The 27,757-nt window shown below is 36.8% G+C and overlaps 2 protein-coding genes across 12 annotated transcripts in view; one reads left to right on the forward strand and one right to left on the reverse strand.

Annotated features, from left to right (window-relative positions):
• Nucleotides 1-27,757, forward strand: part of LOC110437892 (uncharacterized) — an 86,792-nt gene that overhangs the window by 30,427 nt on the left and 28,608 nt on the right. The window contains exons 3-5 of one of the 4 annotated variants that reach the window (XR_015509113.1): nt 793-1,039; nt 1,318-3,598; nt 3,951-4,424. The gene's annotated coding sequence lies outside the window, so the exon portion shown is untranslated. Of the gene's footprint in view, nt 1-792; nt 1,040-1,317; nt 4,733-16,440; nt 16,846-21,444; nt 21,555-27,757 lie in introns of those variants that run through there. The other 3 variants (XR_015509111.1, XR_015509114.1, XR_015509112.1) reach the window with 3 other exon arrangements.
• dscaml1 (Down syndrome cell adhesion molecule like 1) overlaps nt 8,460-27,757 on the reverse strand; it is a 161,756-nt gene continuing 142,458 nt past the window's right edge. For 4 of the 8 annotated variants that reach the window (XM_087283738.1, XM_087283740.1, XM_087283744.1 and 1 more), the window contains exons 20-33: nt 27,322-27,461; nt 21,455-21,608; nt 17,151-17,268; nt 16,842-17,005; nt 16,411-16,509; nt 15,426-15,614; nt 13,645-13,932; nt 13,125-13,280; nt 12,913-12,943; nt 12,651-12,772; nt 12,193-12,345; nt 11,914-12,108; nt 11,470-11,781; nt 8,460-10,670 (exon numbers count right to left, since the gene is read on the reverse strand). In XM_087283738.1, the coding sequence (XP_087139864.1) occupies nt 10,138-10,670; nt 11,470-11,781; nt 11,914-12,108; nt 12,193-12,345; nt 12,651-12,772; nt 12,913-12,943; nt 13,125-13,280; nt 13,645-13,932; nt 15,426-15,614; nt 16,411-16,509; nt 16,842-17,005; nt 17,151-17,268; nt 21,455-21,608; nt 27,322-27,461 (2,654 nt within the window). In that variant the 3' untranslated portion in view covers nt 8,460-10,137. The remainder of the gene's footprint in view (nt 10,671-11,469; nt 11,782-11,913; nt 12,109-12,192; nt 12,346-12,650; nt 12,773-12,912; nt 12,944-13,124; nt 13,281-13,644; nt 13,933-15,425; nt 15,615-16,410; nt 16,510-16,841; nt 17,006-17,150; nt 17,269-21,454; nt 21,609-27,321; nt 27,462-27,757) is intronic. The other 4 variants (XM_087283741.1, XM_087283739.1, XM_087283745.1 and 1 more) reach the window with 1 other exon arrangement.

The following is a 27,757-nucleotide window of genomic DNA, read 5'->3' on the forward strand; positions in this document are numbered from 1 at the left end:
CGCCACAGTGCAGAAATGTAGTGAATATTTTCACCAACAGAGGGGGCTGCAAGGAGCTATACTGGTTATGTGGCAAGGAGTTGCTAATTTAGCCACAAAGAAGAAAAACACCTGTAATCGAAAGGTGAAAGAGTGCCATCCTGGTGCCATCGTGATCGTTTTCAAGGTAGTTATATGCTGATTATTCAGGTTAAATTAAAATGGTATCGCATGCCTGTTATAGGTCTAGTTTCTCATTCCAGAAAGATCCCCATTACAGCACATCATCATACAGGCATTAGCATTAAATGAGCTGAATAATTTCGTTTGCAGAAACGCAAACACTGTAGAATGGTTCAAATTAGAGTAAAACACGAAAGCTTAAACATAAAATAACATTTGAAATGTTTGAATAAAATGTTAAATGCATTTAGATATTGTTAAAATAAGTTATATTCACTTTTGTTTTGTAATTTTTTTTCTAGCCTTAATTTTGTTATTGATTTGTGTAATAAAATGTGGAATGATTGTTTGCTACTGTGACCTATATTTTTAATTATGCTTATTATATTTCTACTATTATATTTTTTTAATTATGCTTTTTATTATGCTTTTGTAACTGGGATTAATTATAAGAATCCCAGTTACAAAAAAAAAAAAAAAAAAAAAACTAAATAATAACAACAAGTTCAAAACCTGCCAGATGTCCCATACAAAATATGCCAGTTTTTACCTTTTTACGTTCACATTTTTCACTTTTTACTACAATATCTTGAACACTGTATAAGGAAGTGTCTGTGATTTCCATTTCAGAAAACTGGCCACCTTTCAATCAGATAATTTGAAGTGCTGAGCATTAATGAAAGAGAACAAGAATATTGGAGCAAGGATGGATGAATGGATGAATTCTGCATTGTCAATGGTAAGCAAGCACCTAATGGCACGGTACTGGGGCTGGGTGATAATGGCAAAAGTTTAATTTTATATGTAATTAAAAAGTAAAAATATATATAATGGAATTTGTTATGAGCTATATGTTTATTTTTAAATCAACAGAATTGTAATACATTTACATTTACATTTACATTTAGTCATTTAGCAGACGCTTTTATCCAAAGCGACTTACAAATGAGGACAAGGAAGCAATTTACACAACTAAGAGCAACAATGAATAAGTACTAAAGGCAAGTTTCAGGTCTGTAAAGTCTAAGAAGGGAAGTGTTAGTAGTTTTTTTTTTTTTTTTTTTGTACAGTTAGTGTGATATTCAGAGGCAATTGCAGATTAGGAAGTGAAGTGGAGACTAAATAGTTGAGTTTTTAGTCGTTTCTTGAAAATAGCGAGTGATATTTAACTTAAAGTTTTTATTTAATTTTTTTTAAATAACCAAAAATAAAAAATAAAAAATGATGCTAAGTGAACATTTTTTTTTTTTTGCAGCTATAAAAACATTTCAAAATGTTTCAAAGTAGTTCTATATACAATTAAAGTCAGAATTATTAGCCCCCTTTTTAATTTTTTTTTTCTTTTTTAAATATTTCTCAAATCATGTTTAAGAGAGCAAGGAAATTTTGATAATATCTGATATATTCTTCTGGGGAAAGTCTTATTTGTTTTATTTTGGCTAGAATAAAAGCAGTTTAAAAAAAATAAAACTATTTTAAGGTCAAAATTATTAGCCCCTTTAAGCTATAATTTTTTTCGGACACAACAGAACATTCCATTATTAAACATTAACTTGCCTAAGTACCCTAACCTGCCTAGTTAACCTAATTAACCTAGTTAAGCCTTTAAATGTCACTTTAAGCTGTATAGAAGTGTCTTGAAAATATCTTGTAAAATATTATTTACTGTCATCATGGCAAAGATAAAATAAATCATAAGGATGCACGATATATTGGCGGCCATATCGTTATCGGCCGTTAAATGTTATTTTTAAGATTATCGTTATCGATATGATAAACTAGGCCAATATCTTTAAGCCGATAAATTACGTAATTGTACGAAACTGTCTGCCTCTCACATGCGTGGGCGGAAATTGTTCAGACTTGTCCAGTGCATTATAATGGAGCTCTCCTCACATAGTTTATTTCTTCAAAGTCCGTCCTAACATCATGTGGTGTTGCTGTGCGTTAATAACTCAGTAAGTAACCACATTCCTTCTTATTGTAGATATGTTTGATTGAGTGCCATTGTGTATTTTGCTTTAAATCGCCTCAGAAAAAAATATATAACATGTGTAAACATAACAGCAGTGATGCACACGTGCTTAACTTGTTGGGTTGTTTGTAATCTAATATGATTATTTGTTATTATCAACACGTTGCTTGCCATGTGTTGTTGATGTAAGATTGTATTCAGTTTGATTAGAATATTCATATTGATTTTAACGAGCATATGTGAGGACTGTCACCGCATACATACACACTGAACTGACAGCCATCACAGCAGCACAGGGGAGAAGTGCGTAAGTCACTAAATCCAGCATAGGGGCTCTTAACTCACCACACATTCTTTCTTTATATTATGCACTGTGTTTATCATAAAGTCATCTGTGCTTAATGATCAGTTTAGGTATTAAATCAAAATCTGACTGCGAGGGAAAATCTGCGCCCACAGTTGAACGAAACTCACAGCGGTTTATCAAAAACTTTTCATAATAATTTTTTCCTCAATTGACAGCAAAAACGAACATATAAGCATTGTCTGACTGACAAGCAGCAGCTACACATGTCCAAAAGAATCTAAAACAAACGCCAAATAGGATGAATCTATGGCACATTTTCTAAAGTAAAAGTACTATCTATATTTAGCTGTTTGCTTGTACGGTGGCTCTGAACTGTCGAAACACCTCTAAAAAAGGCTTTTTCGGACATGACATATTTGTACATATGTACATCACTGTAAAACCTTTTATTCAAGAACATTTAAGCTGGCTTCAGTCCTTGGCTTTTTCATTTTATTTTATTTAAAACATATTTAACTTTCTTGTTGATTCATGTTTGATGATTCTTGTTGATTTTGTTGAAATCCCATTTTATTATTTAACCTATTATTTTTATGCAACCGTTAAGTTGCATGTAAATTTGCTATGAAGAAAAGAAAATCATTTATTTTTTGGATGCTGATTTATGTGAAATTTTGAATATAGGTCTATATAATCACCTTGCAATTTTGAATTTATAGCTGTTTTGCTTTGAATATATACTATTCAGTTCATAAGAGCAGTTCAATATTTTATGAAGTTTGTTGTATAAAAATGTACCATTTTGAAATATTTATAATTATCGTCTTATTTATATCGGCTATCGGCCTCCAAGTCTGAAGAGTTATTGGTTATCAATATCAGCCAAATAATTCATATTGAAGCATCCCTAAAAAAATCAATTATTAGAAATGAGTGATTAAAACTAATTTGTTTAGAAATATGTTGAAAAGAATATCCATTAAACACAAATTGAAGAAAAAAAATAAACAGGGCTTATAATTCAGGGGCTAATAATTCTGACTTTAACTCAACTGTGTGTAATATATATGTTATTTGAGAGGTGGTTGATAATATTCTGGCTTTTCAACTTTATTAACAACAAGTGGATTTATTGCTGCTTTATCAGCAGAACAGCACATACATAATGTTTTACTCTGTGAGAAAATGTAGAGGCATTGAAATTAGGCATGGGACAATAACTGGTTTCAAGGTTTACCGCGGTTTTCAAATGTCAAGGTTTTAAAACCACAGAAATGGACTGTTATACATTCTCAAAAATAAAGGTACGCGAGCTGTCACTGAGGTTGTACTTTTTCAAAAGGTACACATTTGTACTTAAAGGGTCCATATTGGTACCTCAAAAGTATACATTAGTACCTAAATTTTTTTGTACTTTTAAGGAACTAATATTTACCCTTTAAGTAATGATATGGACGTTTTACGTACAAATTTGTACCTTTTGAAAACTTACCACCCCAGTGACAGCTCCCGTACTTCTATTTCTGAGAGTGTACCCTTCTCAAGGTATATGTACGTTTATATTGTAAGTTAATATGTGTTTTTGAAACTAATGAAGAACTAATGAAGAACTTGTGTTTTTTTTCCATGCAAGGTTATCATACTGTCCAAAATTTATACCGGTCCATGCCTAATTGAAATACAGATTTTTTTCCACTGGCACACCGGGTAGGTAAAGATAGATTTCGGATTTTACGAGTCCTGCAGACTGCCATTTTATCTTTAACAATTTAGTTTACTAAATTTTAAAACGTTGTGAATACATTTGTAAAATGTAAACATACAGTAACTGTTGTAACTCCCTAATGTCTGGCTTAAAATGTAGATTAAATGCAAGGCCATTTGCTGTTGTCACATATTTCTACGGTGTTATTGGCTAACACAATTCAGTATGGTATAGTTTATCATGTCTGTTGATGAAATAAATATTTATGTACTTTTAAAGAAAAAAAAATCACACAAGGGACAAGGCACCATTCATAGAAAGATAGCTTTATTGCACAAGGTGTTGGAGTACTCTTTTTCTGTTTTTGTTTTATTTTCATAGAAAAAAAATGTATATTTAAACACAAGCAATTGCAAATTTAAGCAACTTTTTTCCATAAAAGTTTAGGAATCCCCTCCGCGTTTTTAATATTTTTTTCCCTTTTAGTTATTTGTCTCCTTTTCCTTTTTTCTTTTAATAACCAGCAAAATATTCAGAGCATGCAATGCCATTTTTCATCAAGTTAACCAAAAAGGTAGAAACCAAACAAAAGTAAAAACAAACAAAACATCCAACAACATAAATTAATCAAAACATAGGACAAATTATAAAAAAGGAGAAAAAGAACTCAAATGCCAGACATCTGGTCTGGGTTCATGTGCCCCATTCAAAACTCAAGGTGTAAAGTCTTTTTTCTTAGATTTTATACTTTTTTGTGTCTTTTTAATCCCCTCACATTTAAAGTTATACCTTTAACCAGACTTATAATTGTGCCCTGGTTGCTCATGGAGATGTCGAAAATAGTAATTATTTATACAAAACAGTTTCATATATACAAGAGTCTTTATTTGTAGATTAGAAATTATTATGCTGACAGGGACGCCTTGGGTATAGCAGGAGGAATTTTTTATTGGTCAAGTAAAAGGGGCTAATTTGGGCGGGGAAACAGGCATGTGGAGAGGAGTTCTAATCCCAACTCCTCCCAAAATCCACATAGCTTCTCCTATGATTGGTTGGAGCTTAGGGGTCCCTGATAAGACTTGCTAAACAGGCCTGCCCCGTTGCGCAACACAACTGCATTTTCTTTTCAATGTAAATCATCATCGAACTGAACAAAAAACAGCTGGAAACCTGGAAAAAAAATAAATAAAAAATGGAACCAAAGATTAAATCAAGTTCATTTATAGTCAGCAAATGTTTTTTAAAGGTAAGAAAAGCAAAATACATCGGACTTTTGGGATGGTTAAGGGAATCATTTCACCTGAACAGGCATGAACACTGATATAGATATCGGTCTAATCTTAATGAAACATGTTCATGGCAAAATGCACTGGGCACGTCTGCCATCAGACAGACACATAACCCAGTCAGTGGGCATTTGAGCAGCAATAAGAGGAACACATAATTCTTTCACTGTTTTTTTTTAAACAAGTCCACATTCTTTGCAAATCTGTCTCTAGATTGGGTTGAATCTGGGCGATCAAATTTATCTTACACAACTTTGGGGTACACTGTAACACAATCCTATTTTATTAAGTGACCAATATAACATCTCCTGGTAAGTCAAACAGATTTTTGTTTTTCATATGCCACAAACAGATATATATATTCTCATTCAATTCGCTCAATTTTAAACCCAACACTTCATGTCCCTATTCTTAACCTTATGATTTGTTGCGTCAAGTCTTCCTATCATGAGATATGTTCAGACGGCTGCCTAAAACTGAAGCCTGTTGAACAAACAATAAATGTGTACTATTTCCTGTGAGTCTATTGCAGGGGTTGCATGTTTTAAGTCATCCATAAATATGCAGTACATAAATGTAGCAATCTTTCTCCTGATTTAGAAAGTTTGACCTATCAGACGTGCTGAAAGCTTGAATTTTTTTAAATCAAAAGAGCGACCTGACCTAAATGCTATAGTTCATCCTTCTGTCATCATTTGTTCAGTCACAAAACTTTTTTTTATGAAACAACCAATAAGAAGATTATTATTATTAGTATTTTTAAATAGTTTTTAGCTTTTTTGTCCATACAATGAAAGTCTGTTGCTGCGTCCCAATTCACATACCATCCATCCTTATTAGCATTTGAAAATAGAATTAGTATGTCTCAAATCATAGTATGTTGAAAAGTGTATGCCAAAGGTTCCTCATTGGTTTACTATTTCTGGTAAAAATTCAAAGTGTAGAAGCATTCATACTCTAACTGCTTATATTACCCACAATACATTGCACAATGGACGTAAAATTAATTAGAAACACAGGTGAAAAGTGGAAACAAACTTCAAACATGGCTGACATGTTAGACCAACTGTCAAGTAGGGAGGCTTCGGTAAAGTTCTTTGAATAACTGTTAATCAGTATCTAGCCAACTGGAACATATTTAAAGCAACTTTTCTCTATTATATTTCCTCTGCAACAACAATGTAAATTTATATTAAGATATGTTTGGGAATTTACTTCTGAATGCTTAATTACCCAAAGACCTGATGAGATCTCTCTGCATGTAAGACTCGCAAATGGCAGATTATCCTGCTGCTGTTTTTTTCCAATAAGGTAGGTGATTAAATATGAAAGAAATGTGGATGATGTGTCGAGATAATTGACGGGAAGTAACTAAGCAACCTAACGATCTGTTTATGAGGCAGTAGTATGTCACAAAGCTTACTTACTCTTCTATGACACTCTCAAAATATATATTTTTCCTTTACCAAAAAATAACATACTTTTAGGGCATAGTATAAGTATGTGAATTGGGATTCAGCATGTTCCAAGTTTTGTGGCACTGTAAACTGTGATCATTGTACTCAAATAAATTGATTATTATAATTATTATTATTATTATATACATTGAAATTCATCTTTATTTACTTTGTTTTATCTTTCATGGTCAATAAATCATGCTCAAAATATGAGTTTAGGTGGGCGGAGCACAAATCATAAAACTGTACATGTAAGGGTAAAAGATGAACTTCCTGTTGATTGGCAGTTCTAGCAGACACGGTTTTGTGCAGCAATAGTAGCTACATACTGGGGCTGTGTTCCATTCTGAAGGTGTCATTTATATGCTCTAAATCCTACCCTCCAAATGGAAATCTTCAAAGTGATGAGTATGTAGAGAGCCCAAAAAACAGTTTTTTTGGAATGCATGATTAAACTTGTGAAAAGTGTAATGGGAGCCAAAATTGTCCCATAAATTCGTTCTGAATGGCCATTTGAATTTGTTCCTTTGAAGTCTTCCTTTCAGTTTGGAATGACGCTTCAATATTGTGGCCATTGGCCCAATCTGAAATGGCACCCTAAACCCTTCCATCGAGTCTGTGCTTTTGTGATGTAATGCCTCTTTATTGGGTAGAGGTCCTGTCAGTGCGAAGTGCACATCAAGGGGAACTTATCTGCCACAAATGGACTTGCAAGCACCCTTCTGCAAGCTCAAATAACAAATGGGACAACCTATAGTTTTGTGGACATACTGTAACTAGATTATTTATGAAATAATCAGAATTCCATTTTTTTTAATCAAAATTATTTTCTCGATATGTACATTGCAACACCCCTGCTTACATTGTTTGGACAAAAAAAAAAAAAGAATATTTGAACATTTCCTCAACAAGAATCAGTTAACATAGGTTTAGAAACAGCATGAGCATAAACGAATGATGACTGAAATTTCATTTTTGGATGAACTGTCTCTTTAAGGGCCTGATGGAAAGCTCTCAAAGCACTGTGGGTATTTTGAGCTACTCATTGGGCAGTAGAGATGGTGCATGGAATGAGATGGCACGCACAGATGTCGCGGGTCCATCTACGAGCTGGAGTTGCAGTGGCACATTTCCATTGTTTCCAAGCAACTGTGGAGAGTGTGTTGGGAAATGTCCATAAATATCTCCTTCATATCATACAGGCATGTTGCACTATGCAGCCCGGCTGATTATAACAATGACAGGAAGTTAGTTTGGGAACCTCAGAGGTCTTTTCCCAGAATCCCCAACACGGCGACTGCCGTTGTATGTCAAAATGCAACCTCTGCCATTCCTTTTCAGTCTTTCTTATGTTACCCGTTTATCTCAGCATTTCATAATCAACACCTCCTCTCGCTTACTGCTGCACCTCCCACTGAGCGATTGTCTTCAAATCTTTTTTTAAAATAAAAATTTTATTATTCAATTAGATATGGCATTAAATCTCTGCTCTCACCACGTATATATTTACTATATCTTTAGATAGAAATATATATGTATATATTTTGACAACAAACATTGCAATATATTTTCTTTTTTTTTTCTTTTCTTTTGTATTGCAGGAGCCCTGATGTAGTACTTTTTTCCATTTAAATCATTGGGAGAGTTTGTTGATTTTTGGAAGTTTCTCTGTGATGGGGCTTTGCTTTGGAAACTGAGTGAACGATGGAGGGTTGAGAGGATACTCGATTCATTTAGGGGCAGAACGAAAAACTCCCCCTCCTATGTTTCACTCATTCCCTCCTCTATCCACCCCTGCGCTACCTAAAGCTAGAGTCTCTAAGACCTTCGAATAGGAATGACCATTAGAGTCTTCATGTGGGGAAGGAAAGCAAAGAATAAAGAGAAACAATGAATAAACGCAGAAAAGCTACACAGCGATGGCAGATATCTCTCCCTCTCTGTTCATGGGCCCATCTGCCTCTACTTCCCCCCTACCTCTCTGCCCTCTTCCCGCCTTATCCAGGAGAGGCTGTTAGGCGTTCACAGTGAGACAGAGGAAGTGGTAATACTTTTTCGGGGAGGTCTGGTTGGGGAAGGAGGGGTAATAAGTTTATGGCATCAAACACAAACAATCGAACAAACAAACGAACGAACAAACAAACAACAAAACCAGAGCCTTTCTTTCATATTAAAAAGGAGTTGAGAGAGATAAGAAGGGAGATTATTCTACCCTTTCGGTATTCTCTCCGTCCCGTCACCCCTTTTCAGATGGACTGGGGACCTTGTAGCTCAGTGGGCAGCACTTGGCATCTCCAAACAGATTCCTTTCCGATGCTGAGAGACCAAGCACAGGCCTGGTCGAGAGGTCCATTTAAAGGTGTGTGCTGACAACATGTATACATATATCTTTACACGTATACATACACATGCACACACCACACATACACAAGCTTGAGAAAGCTCAGTGGATCCACTCGACCCTTCTTAGTGCTAAAGTTCAAAATTTAAAAATAGAAAACCGAACAAAAAAGTAATAATAAAAGTACAGTAACCATACATCCTTTGTGAAAATGGCTCCAGACATTTTTTTCATGATTTTCTGGTTTGTTTACAAAATAGTCAATAACACTCTATACTGTGTCATCAATTGCATGAAAAAATCGCAAAGACTCGATTCAGGCGGTTCAGACTTTTCGTCTTTGAGCTGTTTTTTCCGGACCAATGAGGATCAGGAGGGGCGGAAGGTGGACACCATTGTGGATTTGTTTATGCATAAGCTTTCCGAGGCAATGCGTTGCAGTATGACGTTATTTGAGAGACGGAAAAAAAAATGTTTTTGACAGCCTGAAAACATCTAGATGGGTTAATGTGAAACAATTCGTCTCTTAAAACCTCTTTTCCCTATTTTCTGGTTAAGAAATCAAATGAAGAAATGCACATGGAAAGCATTTCGTGCATAAGGTCCAAGGTGTCTTTGACAGAGAAGAGAAAGGCGAGTGGGGAAGAAAGTGAGAGAGAAGGACAAAAATGTAATAAAAAAAAGGCAAAATAAGGGAAAGGTTCCTGGGGTTTGGCATATTTAATCCTGGAGAAGGCTGAATAAAAAGCTTGAGCAGAAGATTAAAAAGAAAAGCAAATTAAGGTAACTGAGAGGAAAGGAGAGAAAGAGACCCCTGTCCTGCCATTGTTTATTTCCGCCCCTGCTCAGACTCCAGGTTTGCGTGTGAATGTACTGTATCTGTATACGTATACGTGTATGTGAGCTACACCAGAGTGTAGGATTTGGAGTATGCCCCAGCATTCTGCTTTTGCAGTCTGCCTAGCCCGGACGAGCTGCTCTCTAGCAGAGAGTCTCTGGATCCTCCAACCTTGGAGCTCCCGGGCGTCGGGCCGCTGCCTCCTGTGGAGCTTGCACTCGCTCCTGCTCCAGCGGCAACTGCCCCACTTGGGGCTGAGGATGTGGAGGAGGTGCTGGGCATGGTGAGAGTCCTCTGGGGCAGGGTGGCTGTGCCTGAGCTGATGCTGGAGCTCCCAGCGGCCCCGCTTGAGGGTGGGCCCGATGTACCAGAGGCCCCTGAGCTGGTCAGGCTGCTCAAGCCACCATGGCCCAGTGTCAGGGCCTGCTGTTTGGAGGGGTCTAATGTCATGTGACGACCCTGTGTGTGATAGGCCCGGGCAGCGAGGCTCCGGATGGAGGCTTCGCGAGGCGGGACCACCGGGCAGGGATCGTGCAGTTCTGCCTGTTTTCGGAAGAAAGGGTCCGTCTTCATGTATAGGGGGAGGTTACAGTACTCACCTGCAGGAAATAAATACATTTATATTATAATACTGTTATCTATTATTGACAATAAGAAGGCTAAATAACATTTTACAAGTTACTTGGACTTAAACTGGTGAGTTTTACTCGTTTTACACTTTTTAATCTATTTAGCCAATATTAAATTTTAAAGACTTTTAACAATTTTCCTGCTTAAAGCTTTATTCTTTTATAGTTAAATTGTGTATGAAGTCTGGCAGAAAACGAAAAGCTGCTGTTTTCTGGGTCGATGTGGCTAGGATTTATACTCTCATTCTAGTTTAATAATCTGCTTCCAGTTTAGAATGACCCTTCAATATTGTGGCCATTGGCCCAATTTGAAATGGCATCCTAAGCCCTTTCACCGAGTCTGTGCTTTTGTGGTGTAATGCCTCTTTACTGGGTAGAGGTTTACTCTGGACCTTCCCTCAGTGCGAAGTGCACATCAAGGGGAACATACTGTATCTGCCATAAATGGACTTGCAAGCACCCTTCTGCAAGCTAAAATAGCAAATGGGACAACTTATGGTTTTGTGAACATACTGTAACCAGATTATTCATGAAAGAATCAGAATTTCATTTCTTTAATCAATATTATTGTCTCGACAAGTACTTTGCTAAAAGGACAATTCATTCAGTAACTTATGCCAAGCTAAAATTGCTCCTGCCAGAATTAGAGATTGGCTGAATGGATTCAAAAACAGTAAAACTTAACTGTTTAACTGGACTTGTAAATTGAGCATATTCTCTAAAAAGTGGAGTGCTCCTCTAAAAGCACCTGAATACATCATCAACTCACTCTTGTTGGCTCGATGGGGTATGGGCACTGCCACGTTTTTGCCACGGTCATAATCCTGTGGTTTGGGTGGAGAGGCAGTGAAGCGACAGATTCCTGGTTCAGATGGCGTGCTCATAGAGGTCATGCTGTCTGCGTTATCATTGGTGCCAGTGGTCATCTGATCAGAGGAGCTATCAGAGATGAAGCACTCTGTAATCTCAAACTTGGCATGTTGTAGGTGCTCCTCCAGCTTAGCATGTTCGTATGCTCTGGCCAACTCCTCGTATGTGGAAGACGCACTTTCTGTAGACACCATACTGTTACGTCCCTTATCTGAGGACACAAGAGGACAAAGAGAGTGTAAATGTGTTGATAATCAATTGATTGGCAAAAAAAGAGTCATTTAAACTACACATAATATGATCAAAATAGACAGACTATAAATAAGTAAAATTTGTGTAAGACCTGTGTCCTGGGACAAGCTGGCACTGTAGCTGTCACTCTCTGTAACTGTAATGCCATGCTGCGAGCCCACTGTCCGCCAGTCTGAGGTGAGAGTGCGAGCAGGTGTGGATGCCTGGCATTTAGTCAGAGTCCACTGGCTTGAATAGCGGTTTCTTGTGCTGTGTGCAGATTTCACACTCTTCCTCGATACTGGATCTGGGAAAAGTAAAACGAGATGGTGTGTGAAACATTCTCCACTATTCAGCCTATTATGGGATGAGTTTCTGAGTTGTGACATACTGGTGCCCGGCCTGATGTCTGACATGTCAATCAAAGGGCCTGTGTTCTGGATGAGGGCGGGGTGATGCACAGACACGCCCGTACAGAAGCTCTGAGGGTTCACCGATTGGCTGAACTCAGTGTCGGTCACAGGGATGGTGGCCTTGTCTTCACCTATCACACACAACATTACACATTACCCATTACAAAAGTCTTGAGGAAAATGTATGTTTCTTATTGGTTTGTCATGTTTAATTCAGTAATAAAAAAATAGATATTGATTAAAAAGCCGCTTTGAGTTATTTTGTTCAGCCGTAGCTTAATTTTTTAAGGTGAACTATTTAAATATTCATTAATTAACATTCAGATCCCAAAGTTTTGAACTAAAATATTTTTTAAAACATATATAATTTACATTTATTATTTTTTACAAGTATATTACACTAGTTTATGACTTGGCTATATGCAAACACACTGACCTATTTGTTTGATTCCTTCTTTATCCTCAATAAGAAGCTGCACGCGTGGGATATCAATGTGTAGTCGAGGTCCCTGAGGTGGGCCTTTTACTGGAGTGTCAAAACTTCGATTGTTCTTACTGCTCCAGGTGCAAAACAAACACAGACAGACACACACAAAGACAGAGGAAAAAAAGTATTGCCACTGCCAGTTCCTCAGATTCAATTAATGTGCCGTTTTAATTTTTGAGTTCTGTATAGAGACTATTAACTATATCCTTACCTGATAAGCATCTCAGCCAAGCTCTTCGCATCTGCATGGGAAAACAGAAGCATTTCATAAAAAAAAAAAAAAAACTGTAAAGTTGCATAATACAACATATGACATAATAGAATATTCAAAAAGAAGCTTTGAAATTATTTAATAAAAATAATAATATACTTTTACTGAATATTTAAATGTAAAGTACATTTTCCTGCCTCTTTTGCTCTCACCTCTGAGTCTCTTGAGTCTTTTTTCCTTGCGTTTCTTGCGGATAATAAAGAGCAGAGCCATACCCAATGTGACCAGGATGACAGGACAGCCGATAGAGAAAAGCTTTTTAACATCATCTCCTTCCCCTCGTGCTGACTTAATAGGCGGAATTGTGCCTGCGGAGGAGAGGAAACACAGATAAGTGAATAGATCGAGATAGTGCTCATGTCAAGGTCCGTTATCTCTAAAATTCAGACCTAAAACAGCTTAATTAATTGATTTAACTGCTAATTGGGCATGTTCTTTTGTGCTGTCCTGTATTATAGGCCCTGGAGGATTTATATTTGTATATCCGTACAAGTACTAAATGACAATCAAGTTACTTGACTTAAGGCTCCAATCTGTTTTATGCCTGAATGAACTGGCGTGATGTAATTTCAAACACACTCATGCTACAGTAAAATCTATTTGGAGTTTGTTTCAGTTGTGCAAAAAAACAAGCAATCTTTTCAGAAAGGTTTGCTCTCTCTTGGAACTTACTCCCATCATAATCCAGAGTGGCAAACTGGGAGCTCTGGTTTCCACAGCCGGCGCTGTTGCAGGCCTTCATCTTCAGCTCATACCAGGTGGCCTCACGCAGCTCTGCAAGGAAGATGTCTGCCGAGGCGTTGGTGCGCACACTCTGCCAGGCCCAGGTGCCTTTGGGGCGGAACTCTAACAGGACAGCGGTGATGGGGCAGCCCCCACTTGTCCAGCCCTGCAGGTTCATGCGTGCATGAGTGGAGTTGATGTGAGTGAAGAGAGGCTGGTCCTTATTGAACTGTGGCTCTGAAAAACAAAAACAAAAAACACCACATTTTATAGTGTTCAAAAACGTCATGTTTTAAAGGAACAATTTAGGAAGAAAATTTATCAATGGCTTCACAACAATAAGTTTTGGCTGTTTTTTAATATGCATTCTTGCTTGTGTTGTCGTGTATCGTCATCATAAACCGCCAAAGTTCAGTTCCAAAACTTAAGACTGCAAGAACGGAGGATGTGTGAAAAGACCCGCATGCGTTCTTGATATCGAGGATGATTGATGCAAAGCTTGCTCTAGAAGTCTCAGAAGTCATTGCGGCTGAATTAAGGAGTTGGGAAGTTTTTGTGTACTTTTTTATGTAGCTTTTTATTAACATTAATTATTAATGTTAAGAGAAATAACTTATTCAGGGAAACTCCTGAGATAAATGAGATGGTGAAAGTAAACATTAACATGATGATCTTAATAAAGGCATAAACGCATTAAGGGTGTTTAAATGCTAACATTCATATTAAAATCAGTTTTATTTGTAGTGTGCAAAGTATTTTCTTATATCAAAAAGGAACAAGAAAGCAATAAATTGTTGTACGAATGCTTTATTGTAATGTTTAAATAATTTTCCGTTAAGATACGTGAAGGTCATGTGACCATCAGGCAGAATGCAGCCTCTCATTTCTATCAGGACATGTTGTGTTCTCGTGGTCTCCGAATTTTTTTATTTTCTAAGTATCTTGACAAATTCTCTGCGTTCTCGGAATTGAGAAACCTACATTTTTAAATGTTAAAGTAGTAAAAGTAGGACAACAGAAGGTAGGACAAACAGAAGTTAGCCGGTCACAATTTTGAAGGTAAAGTAGAAAAATGTGTTTTTATTACCAAGGGTTATTGAGAAAGAATAATGTCACATGGAACTGTTCAAAGAGTTGGTAGAATAATTAATTTTAATGAAAATTATTAATTGAACTACAGTAATGAAGCAAAGCCTGATTTGTACTTAAGGGTCGATTGATGACCTTGGGGTGTCTGCCACCCCCTGCATGTAACCAATGCTGTTGTGATCATTTATACTTCTGCATTTTGTCTGTGGTTCTCTGCAAGAACACTTCCGAAATGCTTGTAGGAGGTAGGGTTTCTATGTTCTAATGTTTTGAGCTTTTTTTTTGCTGGTGTTTTGAGTTTACACCAGACATGCGTGTGAAGCTAGTCTAGAAAGAGGTGGCAACTTGTGAACGTTCAACAACTTTATTCATAAAATAAACACAAAACAAAAGTATTCATCCATGGGACACACTAGTTGTTTAAAAAACTTCCGCTACTGGTCTCGCTCTAGTCCCCACTCACACTTGTCACTGCTAACAAGTTGGCAAAACACAGATCATGCATTATGCTTTAAGTTGCGTATTTAGATTTTTTTGAGAGGTGCAGGTCAGGAGACAGTGAAGTGTAGGCTATGCTGGACCTACTGGGTGGACTCGATGCTGAAGTATAAATTGGCCTTAAGATGGCTAGAGTTCCTCACCTCTGCCGTGAGTCTTGGCTTCAATGATCTCGCTGATGCGACCGGCTCCCACACTGTTTTTTGCAGCCAGTTTAACCTTGTACCAGGTGCCACAGCGCAGGTTGTCCAACTTGAAAGATCTTTCACTGGAGCTGATGAAAACGTCCTTCCACTCCTCAGTGTTGTCTACTGAATATTGCAGCACGAAACCTGAACACACAGAACAATCAGATTACTGAATTTTTTAACACACATTTTAACATACCACTGCTTGTTGATTATACAAGATGGAGTGTTTACTACATACTATATAACATGTGTTTCATTTAACACAGTTTTATTTATAATTTTTTTTTGATCAACTATTTATTTAATTTAATTTTATTTATTCAGTATTAATCACCAAAGCATGGATTTGTTTTTGTTGTGACTCAGGACACTGTGTGACATATATATCCTAACAAAAACCACTAGATGGAGCATTAACCTTACAGACTAATCAGAAAAACAATCTCAGATGTTTTAGATCACTGTAAACCTCCATTAGTTACCCAAAGAGAGAGAGAGAGAAATGCTGACTGCACAGTTATGCAAATAGACGCACAATATGGCGTCGCCTTTCATTAGGAGCGGCCCAGATTTGGTGTCTCACTTTGGCTTTGGCAGATGGCAAAATAAAGGGTGCCACATCAAAAGGATTTACCCGCTGACAGGCTTGTGTGCTCCTTATTCTCCTCCCACCTTTCCACACACAAACACCACAGACCTCTATGTTTTTACCTAATTTGCTGCAAGATGCAAGCAGTTTGACGGTAGCATGTGACACAGTGACAGATTAAACAATCTGGGCGAAAGATGGACAGAGATAGAAAAATGTGCCAAATGTAATAAACCTTAGAGATAGGGAAAAGAGAGAGATCGAGAAAGATACATGTTCTTTGAGGAGTCATCAATATAAACAGTGTAAGGTAAAAAGTTAGATACAGGGCAGATGTTTGTACTGTACCTCTGATGGAGCTTCCTCCGTTGTCTCCAGGAATCCAAGCCAGAGTGATAGAAGAGGTGGACGTGGTGGAAACGGTCAAACGTGGTTGGTCTGGAGGCACTGCAACACAATACACATGCACATCTGCTTTGCTTGCACTTTTAAAATGTATATGTTTCGACTGACAGTGTAGCTTAATATATATCACTGCTTACATGGTCATTCATATTTGACACCTTGGCCAACAGAAAGGTTCTTGAAAAGTGACATCTGTGTTAAATCTCAACACTTTTGATAGGAGATTTGTTTAGGCCAGCAAAAGATAATCAAATATGACTGCATCTCTGAAACTGAACTCAATTGGTTGATAGAAATGTTGTTCCAGAAACAGCAAGCTACTGTTGACCCAGGATCATTTTGCAGGACAGTGTGTAAAATACGGTATTTCTTACCTTGTACCAGCAAGTTCACGATGATTGTGTCAAACCCCAGCGTGTTGGTGGCTGTGCAGGTGTAGTACCCAGAATCCTCGGCTTTCACAGAGCGTAGCACCAGGGTACCATTTGAAAGAATATTCCGGTGACCATCTTGAGTGACTGGGATTGCAGTGTCCTCACTGTGAGGATCAGATTACAATCATATTGACCTGCTCATTCATTGATAAAGCAGAATTTCTAAGAACTGGGACTAAATTAAGATGTGTTTGTGATCTTACAGCTAAACTTATGGGTATCCATACTAATAGTAAAGTTATTGCAAACCTGTCTTTGGTCCATTTGATTGTTGGTGTTGGCTCTCCCACAGAGCTGCATGGCAGCCGGACTTCCTTCATCCATGGAGTGGTCACAGTTCCACCAAAAGACAGGATTTTAGCAGGAGCTGAAAAGATGTACAAAGAATCATATGTAAATTTATTAGTATGAAAAATATCTTATGCAAGTAGTAGGGAGGACTAACCTTTCCAATTAAGTTGTAAACTCTTCAAAGGAAGTAAATGAAGGTTGGCAAAGGTTATTTGGGCCTAAAACGCTAAACAGACCTGGAGTCTTTTGCAGTAATGCAGTGCTCTAAAAATGCATCAAACAAGTTACAGGGTTCATATGGTCATGAAAAAAACCCGGAAAAGTCATGGGATTTTGATATACACTGTAGCATTTTTCAGGCCTAGAAAAGTTTTGGAAAAACAGAAACACCCACTAAGTTTTGCAAAAGTCATGAAAAACAAATATTTGTATACTTGAATATAAGTTAGTTGTCTTGACTTCTATCCGCATGTTAAGTGGTGACATATGTGATACTGTTTCCGGGTCCAAGCCGCCATTCATTTGAGTGGAGAAATCATTCGTTTATGATTACGTTTTATTCCTATCACACATATAAGTTAATTTTGTATAAAGTCATAGTGTACACAACAATCTCTGGGCTTGCTGTGTAACAAATAAAAAAAAAAATTAACAATTTATAAAAAAATGAATTACTTTCTAGCCATGGGATATTAGGCATGGACATATGAATTGCGATCGTGATTTTCGAAAGTATTAAATCACTTTGTAAACGTTTATTATTACCATTTCATGAGTCTTCCCATTTAGTTGAATAGAGTACTTGGACCCGGAAGCCGCTTCGCGTGATGTCACACTATCACACTTTCACACTGTCCCCATCCCATAATAGGCTGTCCTTAATATAAATATAATTTGAAATAGATTTCTGTGTTTACGATATGCTGTAATAAATTTGAACATGCATTGTATTTCCTTTTCATATGTAGACATTGCATGAAACAATAGGTCATGGAAATGTACCTGAAAGTCATGGAAAAGTCTTGGAATTTTAGTAGTAAAAATGTGTATGAACCCTCCAAGTTAAAAATGAGATTTGTAATAATTCATAAAACTATGGATTTATTCCATATTTCACTCCACTGCACCTAACATTGTCAAACATGTTTCAGTTCATTTCATTTTCTTGTCGGCTTAGTCCCTTTATTAATCCGGGGTCGCCCCAGCGGAATGAACCGCCAACTTATCCAGCAAGTTTTTACGCAGCGGATGCCCTTCCAGCCGCAACCCATCTCTGGGAAACATCCACACACACATTCACACTCTACGGACAATTTAGCCTACCCAATTCACCTGTACCGCATTTCTTTGGACTGTGGGGGAAACCGGAGCACCCGGAGGAAACCCACGCAAAGGCATGGAGAACATGCAAACTCCACACAGAAACGCCAACTGAGCCGAGGTTCAAACCAGTGACCCAGCGACCTTCTTGCTGTGAGGCGACAGCACTACCTACTGCACCACTGCCTCGCCATGTCAAACATGTTCTGTGTGAAATGTGTGGCCCTAGTTGGCACAGGACATCAACATGGTACCCCAATGTTGTCGGACATTGCATTTTGTTTGGAAATAAAAATCGGGTTGATTTCAGAACCCAAAGTTTGACCAACATCAGTGTCTAAGGTCGGACAGACATTGCATTTTGATTACTTTCCAACACAATCTAAAAACAACAAAATATCAACGTCTAAAGAGGTTACAGCTTGACCTTGTGTGAACGTTACCACTAGAACGTCTATTAGACATTGGATTTTAGTTGCCATACCTGACGAATAAATGTCAGTATTTGACATCAATGTGACATTGGTTTAAGATATTGGTTGATGTTGGATTTCGGTCACTTTTCAACACAACCTAAAATCAACAGAATATCAACGTCATCATTTCACGTCGTTTTTGGATGTCAAAATAACATTGTCCTTTGAAGCTGGCAACCTGAATCTAACCTAATATTTATTTCTTATAATGCTGTGTGTCTGCTAGGTTAAGAAGCATATAAGCAGTCTTATGGCCCATTTTCACTGAATGGTACAGTATGGTACTGTACAGGGCGATGCGGGTCACCTTTATCTGGCTTGCGTTTCCACTGCCTAAAGGGTACCAAAGCTGGTGTACGACAAAGTCGACGTCGTTCGAGGATATCTCGATCAAAGTAAATCTACACATGGTTTACATATCCAATGAGAAGCACTTCTTACAAAACAGATGCTTTAAACACATAAATACTTGTGAATAAATGTTTATTACAAACTTTTCTATAAACATGATTTGATTATAACTGCAGATTAATGACCATGCGAAATAGTCTACAGTAATGTCTGCAATTATATAAAATAAATAAATAAATTCCACAAATATGAACACATACAGCTACTTACAGTTTCCGATATGTTACCAATTACAGAAAAACTACACACAGCATACATTTAATCCTTATTTGGGTTCAAAACAACACGCAGCATTGCCCACAATCAGTGCAAACCTCTCATATGTGTCTTTAATTTTCACCATCACATCTAACCTCTTGTTAGAGAGTAGTTCCATCATCCTGAGTTCATAATAGTCCAAAAGGTGATGATAATATTTAAAGGTGGCAGTTTGTTTGTTTTAGGTTGGTGAGAGAATCATTCGTTTCTTTTTTTTTTCAGGCTTATCCTTTGCTTTTTGAGCTTCACTTTTGTACTTTTCTGTTTATGAAAGAATCGGATATCAGAAGTGCTTTAATAATCACAATAATCAATTTTCAATAATCAGTTATTGTCATCAGCTCAAGAAGTTACTTCAAATATAGATGTGTACACGAGCAATCGCGAGCTCCCTGGAAAAAGTAAAACAGCTCGCACTTTTAGACAGCCTCGTGAAACAACAAGACATGTCAGATTTTGTTCTTGGCTTTGTGGCTTTACATCAAGACAAAGACAAGGTTTGTCTGAGCTCTGGTCTCTGAGCTTGTTATATGTATATAGTATTACAGTGTAATGCCTCTGCTGCATATGTAAAAAAAAAAAAGTATTTTTTTTTCATTCTTTTGCTATTGTACAGTATGCATGAGTGACACTTCTCTGTAAACCAATAGCATTCAACTGTGCGTCTAGCTCCGCCTTTTGGTACCCTTTTGTCATCCTTAGGTACCCTTTGCAAAGGGTACACAAAAAGTGGTATGGTACGGTTCACTTTTAGATACCTTTTTACAGTGGAAATGGCCATAAAAGTGTACCAAACTGAACTGTACTGTACCATATCACTCATTAGAAACGGGCTATTAGGTTGCATTGTTATTTGTTTGGGAATAGATAAAAATACATTGGGCCAAACGTGTTGATTTTTATTTTATTTTATCTGATCTAAAGACTGTGTGAAGTAAAGAATGTGTTCCATGAAGATATTTTGTTAATTTACTTATGTAAATCTATAAAATTTAAATTTTGATTAGTAATATGGGTTGCACTAAACCAAATTTGATTATCTTTAAATTGATTTTTCTCAGTATTTAGAAATTGAATTGGACTCTCAGATTCCACATTTTCAATTTTTTTCCCCCCAAACAAATGTCTTATCCTAACCAAATATAAATCAATGGAAAGGATATTTATTCCACTTTCAGTTGATTCTCAATTTCCAAAAACTGACCCAGATTTTGCAGTCCAGGGTCACATACTGCATGTACTTAGAATTACATAACCATAATGTAAATCATTCATACAGTAGAGACTATAGAAAATCAGGCATCAAGAGATTCGTATTATTTGAGCCAGCTGTGAACTAGTTGCTAAATAATAAAGAACACACTCATTTATAGCTTCTCTCCCTCGTTTTCTAACCCAGAAAATATTGATTGAACTGCCCCCTTCATTGTCTGGCATATTGGCCTGGTCATTGTCTGCCATCTCTTTCTCATTTGGTTGCTTTTACTCCTCTCCACATAATAAATGGCAGGTTATACCTCCATCCATCAGCAGAGAATGAAAGGAAGCATGCAGAAAAAGAGAGCATTGCTGACTGCTTGACCCTGCACTCACTCTGGTCCTTTGCCTTGTCAGCCAATTGCACAATTCTTGTATAATCATTGAATAAATAAATTAAAATAACAGACAGGAAAGCTCAAACATTGATTTCTGCTCAGAATGCGTCAAACTGTCTGTTTTAAGATCAGATATTGATGTTTTTAGTGCATCTGGCTATCAATAACAGTTGTTTTCCCATTAAACTCTAGGTGGACTCACCTTTCCCAGCGGGCTCCACAGTCACCTTCTCGCTAATGTTGCCCCTACCAGCAGTGGTGACAGCAGCTGCCCAGATCAGATACTGCTGACCCCGGGTCAGGTGGGTGATTCTGTATATTAACAGCTCAGGGTTGGCTTCGTATTCACTGGGTGCCTGCAGGCATTGCAAAAAATGTATGTTAGAAAAAAATTATCTACAGCTGATAAAGAAAGGTAAGTGATGACTGGAAAAACAATTCACCAATTCAAGTTACACAATATATCATTTTAACATCTATATCACCAGGTACTATTGAGTCATTTCAGTTTAACCATGAAAACATGAAAGTTTATTAGCTGTGTGTGTTTTAAGGCCTGTGACTGTGTAAGCATTTCAAATGAGTTAAAAGCATTTGGGCACAAGGATTTTTTTTTTTGCAATTTGTATTGTCTTTAAGAATGTATATAATGAAAACCATACAACTTTATTATTTGTTTGATTACTTTATTTCTGTACCTGAATACTGTAAGACTCCTTCATTTATATCATCACTCTACTGTAACTATATAACTAGTCTATTATATATTCAGCAAATGCACTCCTCTACAAAATCTCCCCATTCTATATTAATGTATTTATTAATTCAAAATAGAGCAATTAAATTTATTTGGTGAAATATTCCAAAATAAATTGCTGAAAATTAAAAATATTACAAAGTACGTTTTTTCCAATACCGTGCAGCCCTAGCTGCACTGTTTTCAAACTACTGAAAGTCAGCTTTATATTTCAGATTTATATTTCTGGTTATGGAAATTAGATTTTATTGCCCAAATAGCCTTTTTTTTTGTAGTTCAGTATATATTAACAGTGTTTTTCAGATTTTTAGGCCTTTTACATTGATCTTCCAACTACCTATGGTGTTAGTTCAGTGACAAATGTCAAGATAAACAATTATCTATAAATAAAGTATAATTATGGAAACTGTGTTCATCATAACTGAAAGCTACATCATGTTTGCTGGCCTCACGCATCACGCAGCCCATTCAGTCAGTCAGTGAGCATGTAATCTTAAATGATTAAACAAATAAGACACAGCACTACTATGATTCCAGAAAAGTTTGCTCTGTTATAATTCACTTACATTTTCCTATGTTTTGGTGGGATTTTGGTGTGGTGTAAAATGAAAGTAGCTGAAACTGTGATTTAAATTAGCATAATTTGTCCTCTATACCTGTAAATATGTGAAAATTTGTACAAAATGAAGTTGGGTTTAATTAGAAGACCTTTTTTATTTCTATTTGGTGGCACGATACAGAACTGCATTAGTTTTAAACTTGTTTGCAGCAGACTAAATAACTGTAGCTATATTTTTTGAAAACAAAAATGTTGGACAAAATCAGGAGTTTACACTAAAGTGCACCATTATTACTTCATTTTCAAAAGATAAGATTCATTTTTTTTTTTTTTTTGTCTTTAGAATGTGTCTGCAAAGTTTCAGCTCAAAACACCCAAAAGATTATTGATTATACCTTTCAGAATTTCGGAATTTTCTTCTTTGAATACAGTGTAGCTGTTTTGTTGCCTGTGCCTTTAATGCTAGTTTTCCCTGCCCACCATTCCCTTGTGCATGTCAGAGTGTGCCTCAATCTCTGTCTCGGCTGCGTCAGATAAACAGCACAGTGACAGACATGAAGGAAGCAGATCTCGCATAACGTTTGTGAGAAATACTAGAAAATGTGCCATGGTGTGACGCAACTGACTCTTAAAGGGAATGGGAGATGAGACTGATTGGTTTATTCTCAAAACACGCCTGACTCATTTAGAGAATAAGCTCGACCCTGTTAGACCATGCACCGTGACGTAGAGCAGATTTTTATGTCCTTAAAATAGCACCTTTTTGCATCCTGCACTTTGGACTTTGCGGCTAGATAGTTAAAATAAGGCCCGAATATGACAGGATACACGTTAATATCCACTACTGTAGGCATATGTTAATGTACAAAATAAACCTGATTTAACGTCCACAAACCAGGATTAATTCCAGTTGCTTTTTGCACATTCTGCCTTGTTGATATGATTATACGCATTACTACAGAGACATTTTATTATGCGGCTGTCAATCAATCCGGCGTGTGGGGAAACCACACTTCTATGTCTTGTTTGGGTAGGCCTCAAAATAGGAGGGATTTTATTATTCAATTTTATTGTCAGGAGATATAAAAAAGACACTTATTGTCTTTTTATAACTCCAATATGACTGTGGACACACTATACCTACACACAGTTGTCATCATAGGTGTCTAGTAAGTGCAAAAAAGGTAACACAGTTAATAACTGATGAGTACAGCTGAATAATTTACCACCATAATAAAGTGTTGTACACTCTGTATGCATATGGCCTTACTCCAGGCTCCAGCATTTATAAAAAAAAATGCTTTTCAAAGCTAAAAATGAAAGATGATGACTTGTTTTCATACAGGATTTATACCGAGCTCTTTGACTGTGAAGATAAATGTGTAATTCTTGGTGTGGCAGCACCTGGAAAAAAATGATTATTCAAACACTATTCTTTCCTTTACCCTTGACTTAATAGCGTTTGCTAAATAACACGCTTAGAGATTTCTGCTGGTTTTCTTTGTGTGAGTGAAAAAGGCTGAATTGTGTGTATGTGCATGTGTGTGTCTGTGCATATGTGTGTGTTTGAGAGAGAGAGAGAGAGACCCAGGGGGCCTTACACAAGTAGATGAGAGGGTAAAAAGACAATACCCCTAGACACACTAGATCAGTCAGCCTCAGATAACACTAACAATAGAGGCCGACTAATGAGAGAGATCTGCTGCTCACCTCAGCATGCGCGGGACACACACACATACACACACTCCACAATGAGTATTTCTATTATTATATCCACCTTTCATTGTAATTCACAACAAAAACATAAAACCGTATCATTGTACACACAGAGAAATTATGTGACGTTGGGCTGTGCTTGGAGCTCTCTGTAATTTTAGTGTGTTTAAGGGAGCCGTGTGTCTGCTGTCTGAACGCATGCTCATCATAGTGAACGTTTGCTGCCTGCAGACATGCAAACACACTGAGTGTCATTCCCACCGATTGGCCTGAATGTTGCCCTGCTATCCTCCATCATACCCCTCGGCCCGACACTAACAAACACACACACACAATGGTCTTACTTCATGTTGACATGGCATTTTTTTTTATCATGGTTTGAGGCTAATTGAAATTTGGGTAAATATGTTTTTGTATGCTGTTTATAATAAAAATAAGTCTTGCTATGTCTGTACTTTAACCTAGAGAGTGTTTTTACTATAGACTATTGTATATGCAGCTGTCTTTTGAGGAAGCATTGTTTTATAGCTAAAACGGCAGGGATTGATTTAGAACATGTTACTTTTATTTCACAATGGATCGTTATTATTCAACTTGAAAAAAATGTATGTTTTTAATGGTTGAACCAATGGTTCTTTTTTAAAGGGTTGTATATTTCATTGTTGAATGAATCGACCCGAGGATTAGATATTTACCATTACCAACTAGCAGATTAATTTCATATTTAGAGGACATTGATTAAAGAGAATAGTTTCATGTTTTGATACTAACTAAAATATTATACATTCATCAAATAAAAAGTCATCTTTTGGTTAACTTTGTGTATAAAATTTCTTCTAATTTACATTTTCTACATTTTGTAGAAAAATAATAATAATAATAATAATAATAATAATAATAATAATAATAATAATAATAATAATAATACAATATAAATAATAATGTGGTCTGAATTTGAAATGAGTAAATCAATGATTTATTCAATAAAGAGTTGTTTACTTCATTGCTGAATAAATCAAAAGGCAGACTGATTCGCGGATTAAATATTTTTGTCCACCCTTCAGCAGTTTAATTTCTAATTTAGAGGAATAATTAAACAAACGTAATAGCTTAATATCTTGATACTAATAAAATCATATAATAATGTAAACAATTTATACGGGCTAAATTTAAACAAACAAATAAAATTTTGTAACATTCAACTAGATATGTTTGTTTAAACTCAGTTTATATAGATTGTTTGCAACAATTTGCAATGAACCATTGATTTCAGTGTACTACTACCACTACCACCTCCACTACTACTACTACTACTACTGCTGCTGCTACTAATAATGTTATCTGCATTTTCAATGAATTAAGGTGAACCAATGATTCATCCATCACTGAATGAATCAGTGGGATTAGATATTTACCATTTACCTCCACCTCCACTCCATAAGTTACTGTTAATATTATACCGTTAACAATATTTAATGAAATCTACATTTTTAAATTAAGTGAGCCAATGATTCATTTATTAATGAATGAATCAAATGACTTAATCACTCACAGATTAGATATTTACCATTTTCTCCCACCCGCTAGCAGTTTAATTTCTAATGTAGAGAAATAATTAATTAAACAGAATAATTTAATGTTTTGAAACTAATGACATAATATAAAATTATCATTTAATCAACTTTGTGTAATAAATTCTAATATTTACTACATTTTGTAAATGACTGCTTTATGCTTTCGCATTTAATACAAAAACTTGAATTTATACAATATTATTATATACTTGGATAATAATAATAATAATAATAATAATAATAATAATAATAATGATCTTAATAAATATAATCATATTTAGTATTATACTGCTATAAGTCGTAATACAGTTGATAGCTATAATGACAATAATCAGTACAGTAAATCAGTTGATCTTGCCAAGATTTCCTTAGATGGCAGTATTGTGAATGTGTCTAGTATGATCCCTAAAGATGTTGTCTGGGTGGGCAACTCACTGGGCTCCTGAACCTTGTCTCCCTAGTTCATTGCGATTCATCTTATTTTTTTATTTATTTTTTTTTTCTCCACACTCCCTCTGTCTCACTCAGCATGAATCAGGTGCGGGAGGTGCAAGCGGGAGGGGTGGAGCACTGTAACGGATATTAAAATATTCCTCCGGTGTGGAGATAGCAGTGATCCGGGGAGCGATAGAGGGAGATAATGAAAAGAGGAACAAAAGTACTCCCCGCACGCTGAGTCTGACCCCCCTTCCTCCTCCTTCACCCCCCCCCCCCCCCTCTCACTAATTTACATAGTAATCACCCCGTGCTCTGTGAGAGGCCAGAGAGAGAGAGAGAGAGAGAGAGAGAGAGGAGTGATTTGTGAATGAGCGAAAGAAAGAAAGAGAGTGAGCATGTGTACATCTGGACAGGTACATTAATTCAGTGTGAGAGTACACAAATTATGTGTGTGTGTGTGTGTGTTTGTCGAGGTGGTGGTTATAAATGTGATAGAGCCTGTTAGATGTGTGTGTGTGTGTGTGTGTGTGTGTGTGTTTGTGTGTGTGCTGTCAGCTTGTTTCCTGCCCTCCCTGATGAACAGATGAGGTTGTCTAGGCAACGTGATGAGACGCAGATATGCAAATGAGACGGGAGGGTGAGCTTGCATGCACACACTGCAGTATGAGCCTCTCATTTACACACACACACGCACACACACATCCCGCTGATACTGCAGCACAACCTCACACATGCACAGTTTAAAAATACACTCGCCAACAAAATCCAGACGCAAATAGAAGATACGATGAAATAAACATTGATTCATACTGGCGTTCTGATAGATTCTGAAACCTACCCATTCCCTGCACACACCCATATAAATTTATCACATGTATGTTAAAAAACAATTAATCACCATAGGATGCATCAAAGAACCACACAACCATGGTCTTATTTTTGACAAAAAAGGAAGCAACCTAAACCAATTGATGCCAACTAGAAGATCAATGTTGAAAATAACTTTCCCCCTATTTGTGCCTTACCGGTTGGCCCGATCCTGGGCTGGAACAGTAAATGGTGTATTTTCGGATAATACCATTGGGCTTGACAGGGGGAAGCCAGGATACCACCACACTGCTGGCAGAAGATGGCACTGCTTTGATGCCTGCTGGAGGACCAGGGTCTGAAAGAGAAAAAACATATAGGGATAAAGTTAAATTACTTCAAGATCTGTCTGAAAATGTTGCGCTATTTTAATAAAGTAAAAAATCTGAACTTTTATGTGGTCATATTTAGGGTTGGGTATCGTTTGGGGTTACTTCGATACCGGTTCTAAATCGATGCCTGAATTGAGGTAGGGCTATGGAATTAGGATATGTAGTAAGGACTGGTGGAAGAGTGTATAGTTTTAATGGAATTTGATATCGCACACCGAATGGGAAAAAAACCTCAACATTTTGCTATGCGGGTGTCTGTGGT

The sequence above is a fragment of the Danio rerio genome, chromosome 15 (assembly GCF_052040795.2).
Source record: "Danio rerio strain M-AB ecotype USA chromosome 15, GRCz13ab, whole genome shotgun sequence".
Classification (NCBI taxonomy): domain Eukaryota; kingdom Metazoa; phylum Chordata; class Actinopteri; order Cypriniformes; family Danionidae; genus Danio; species Danio rerio.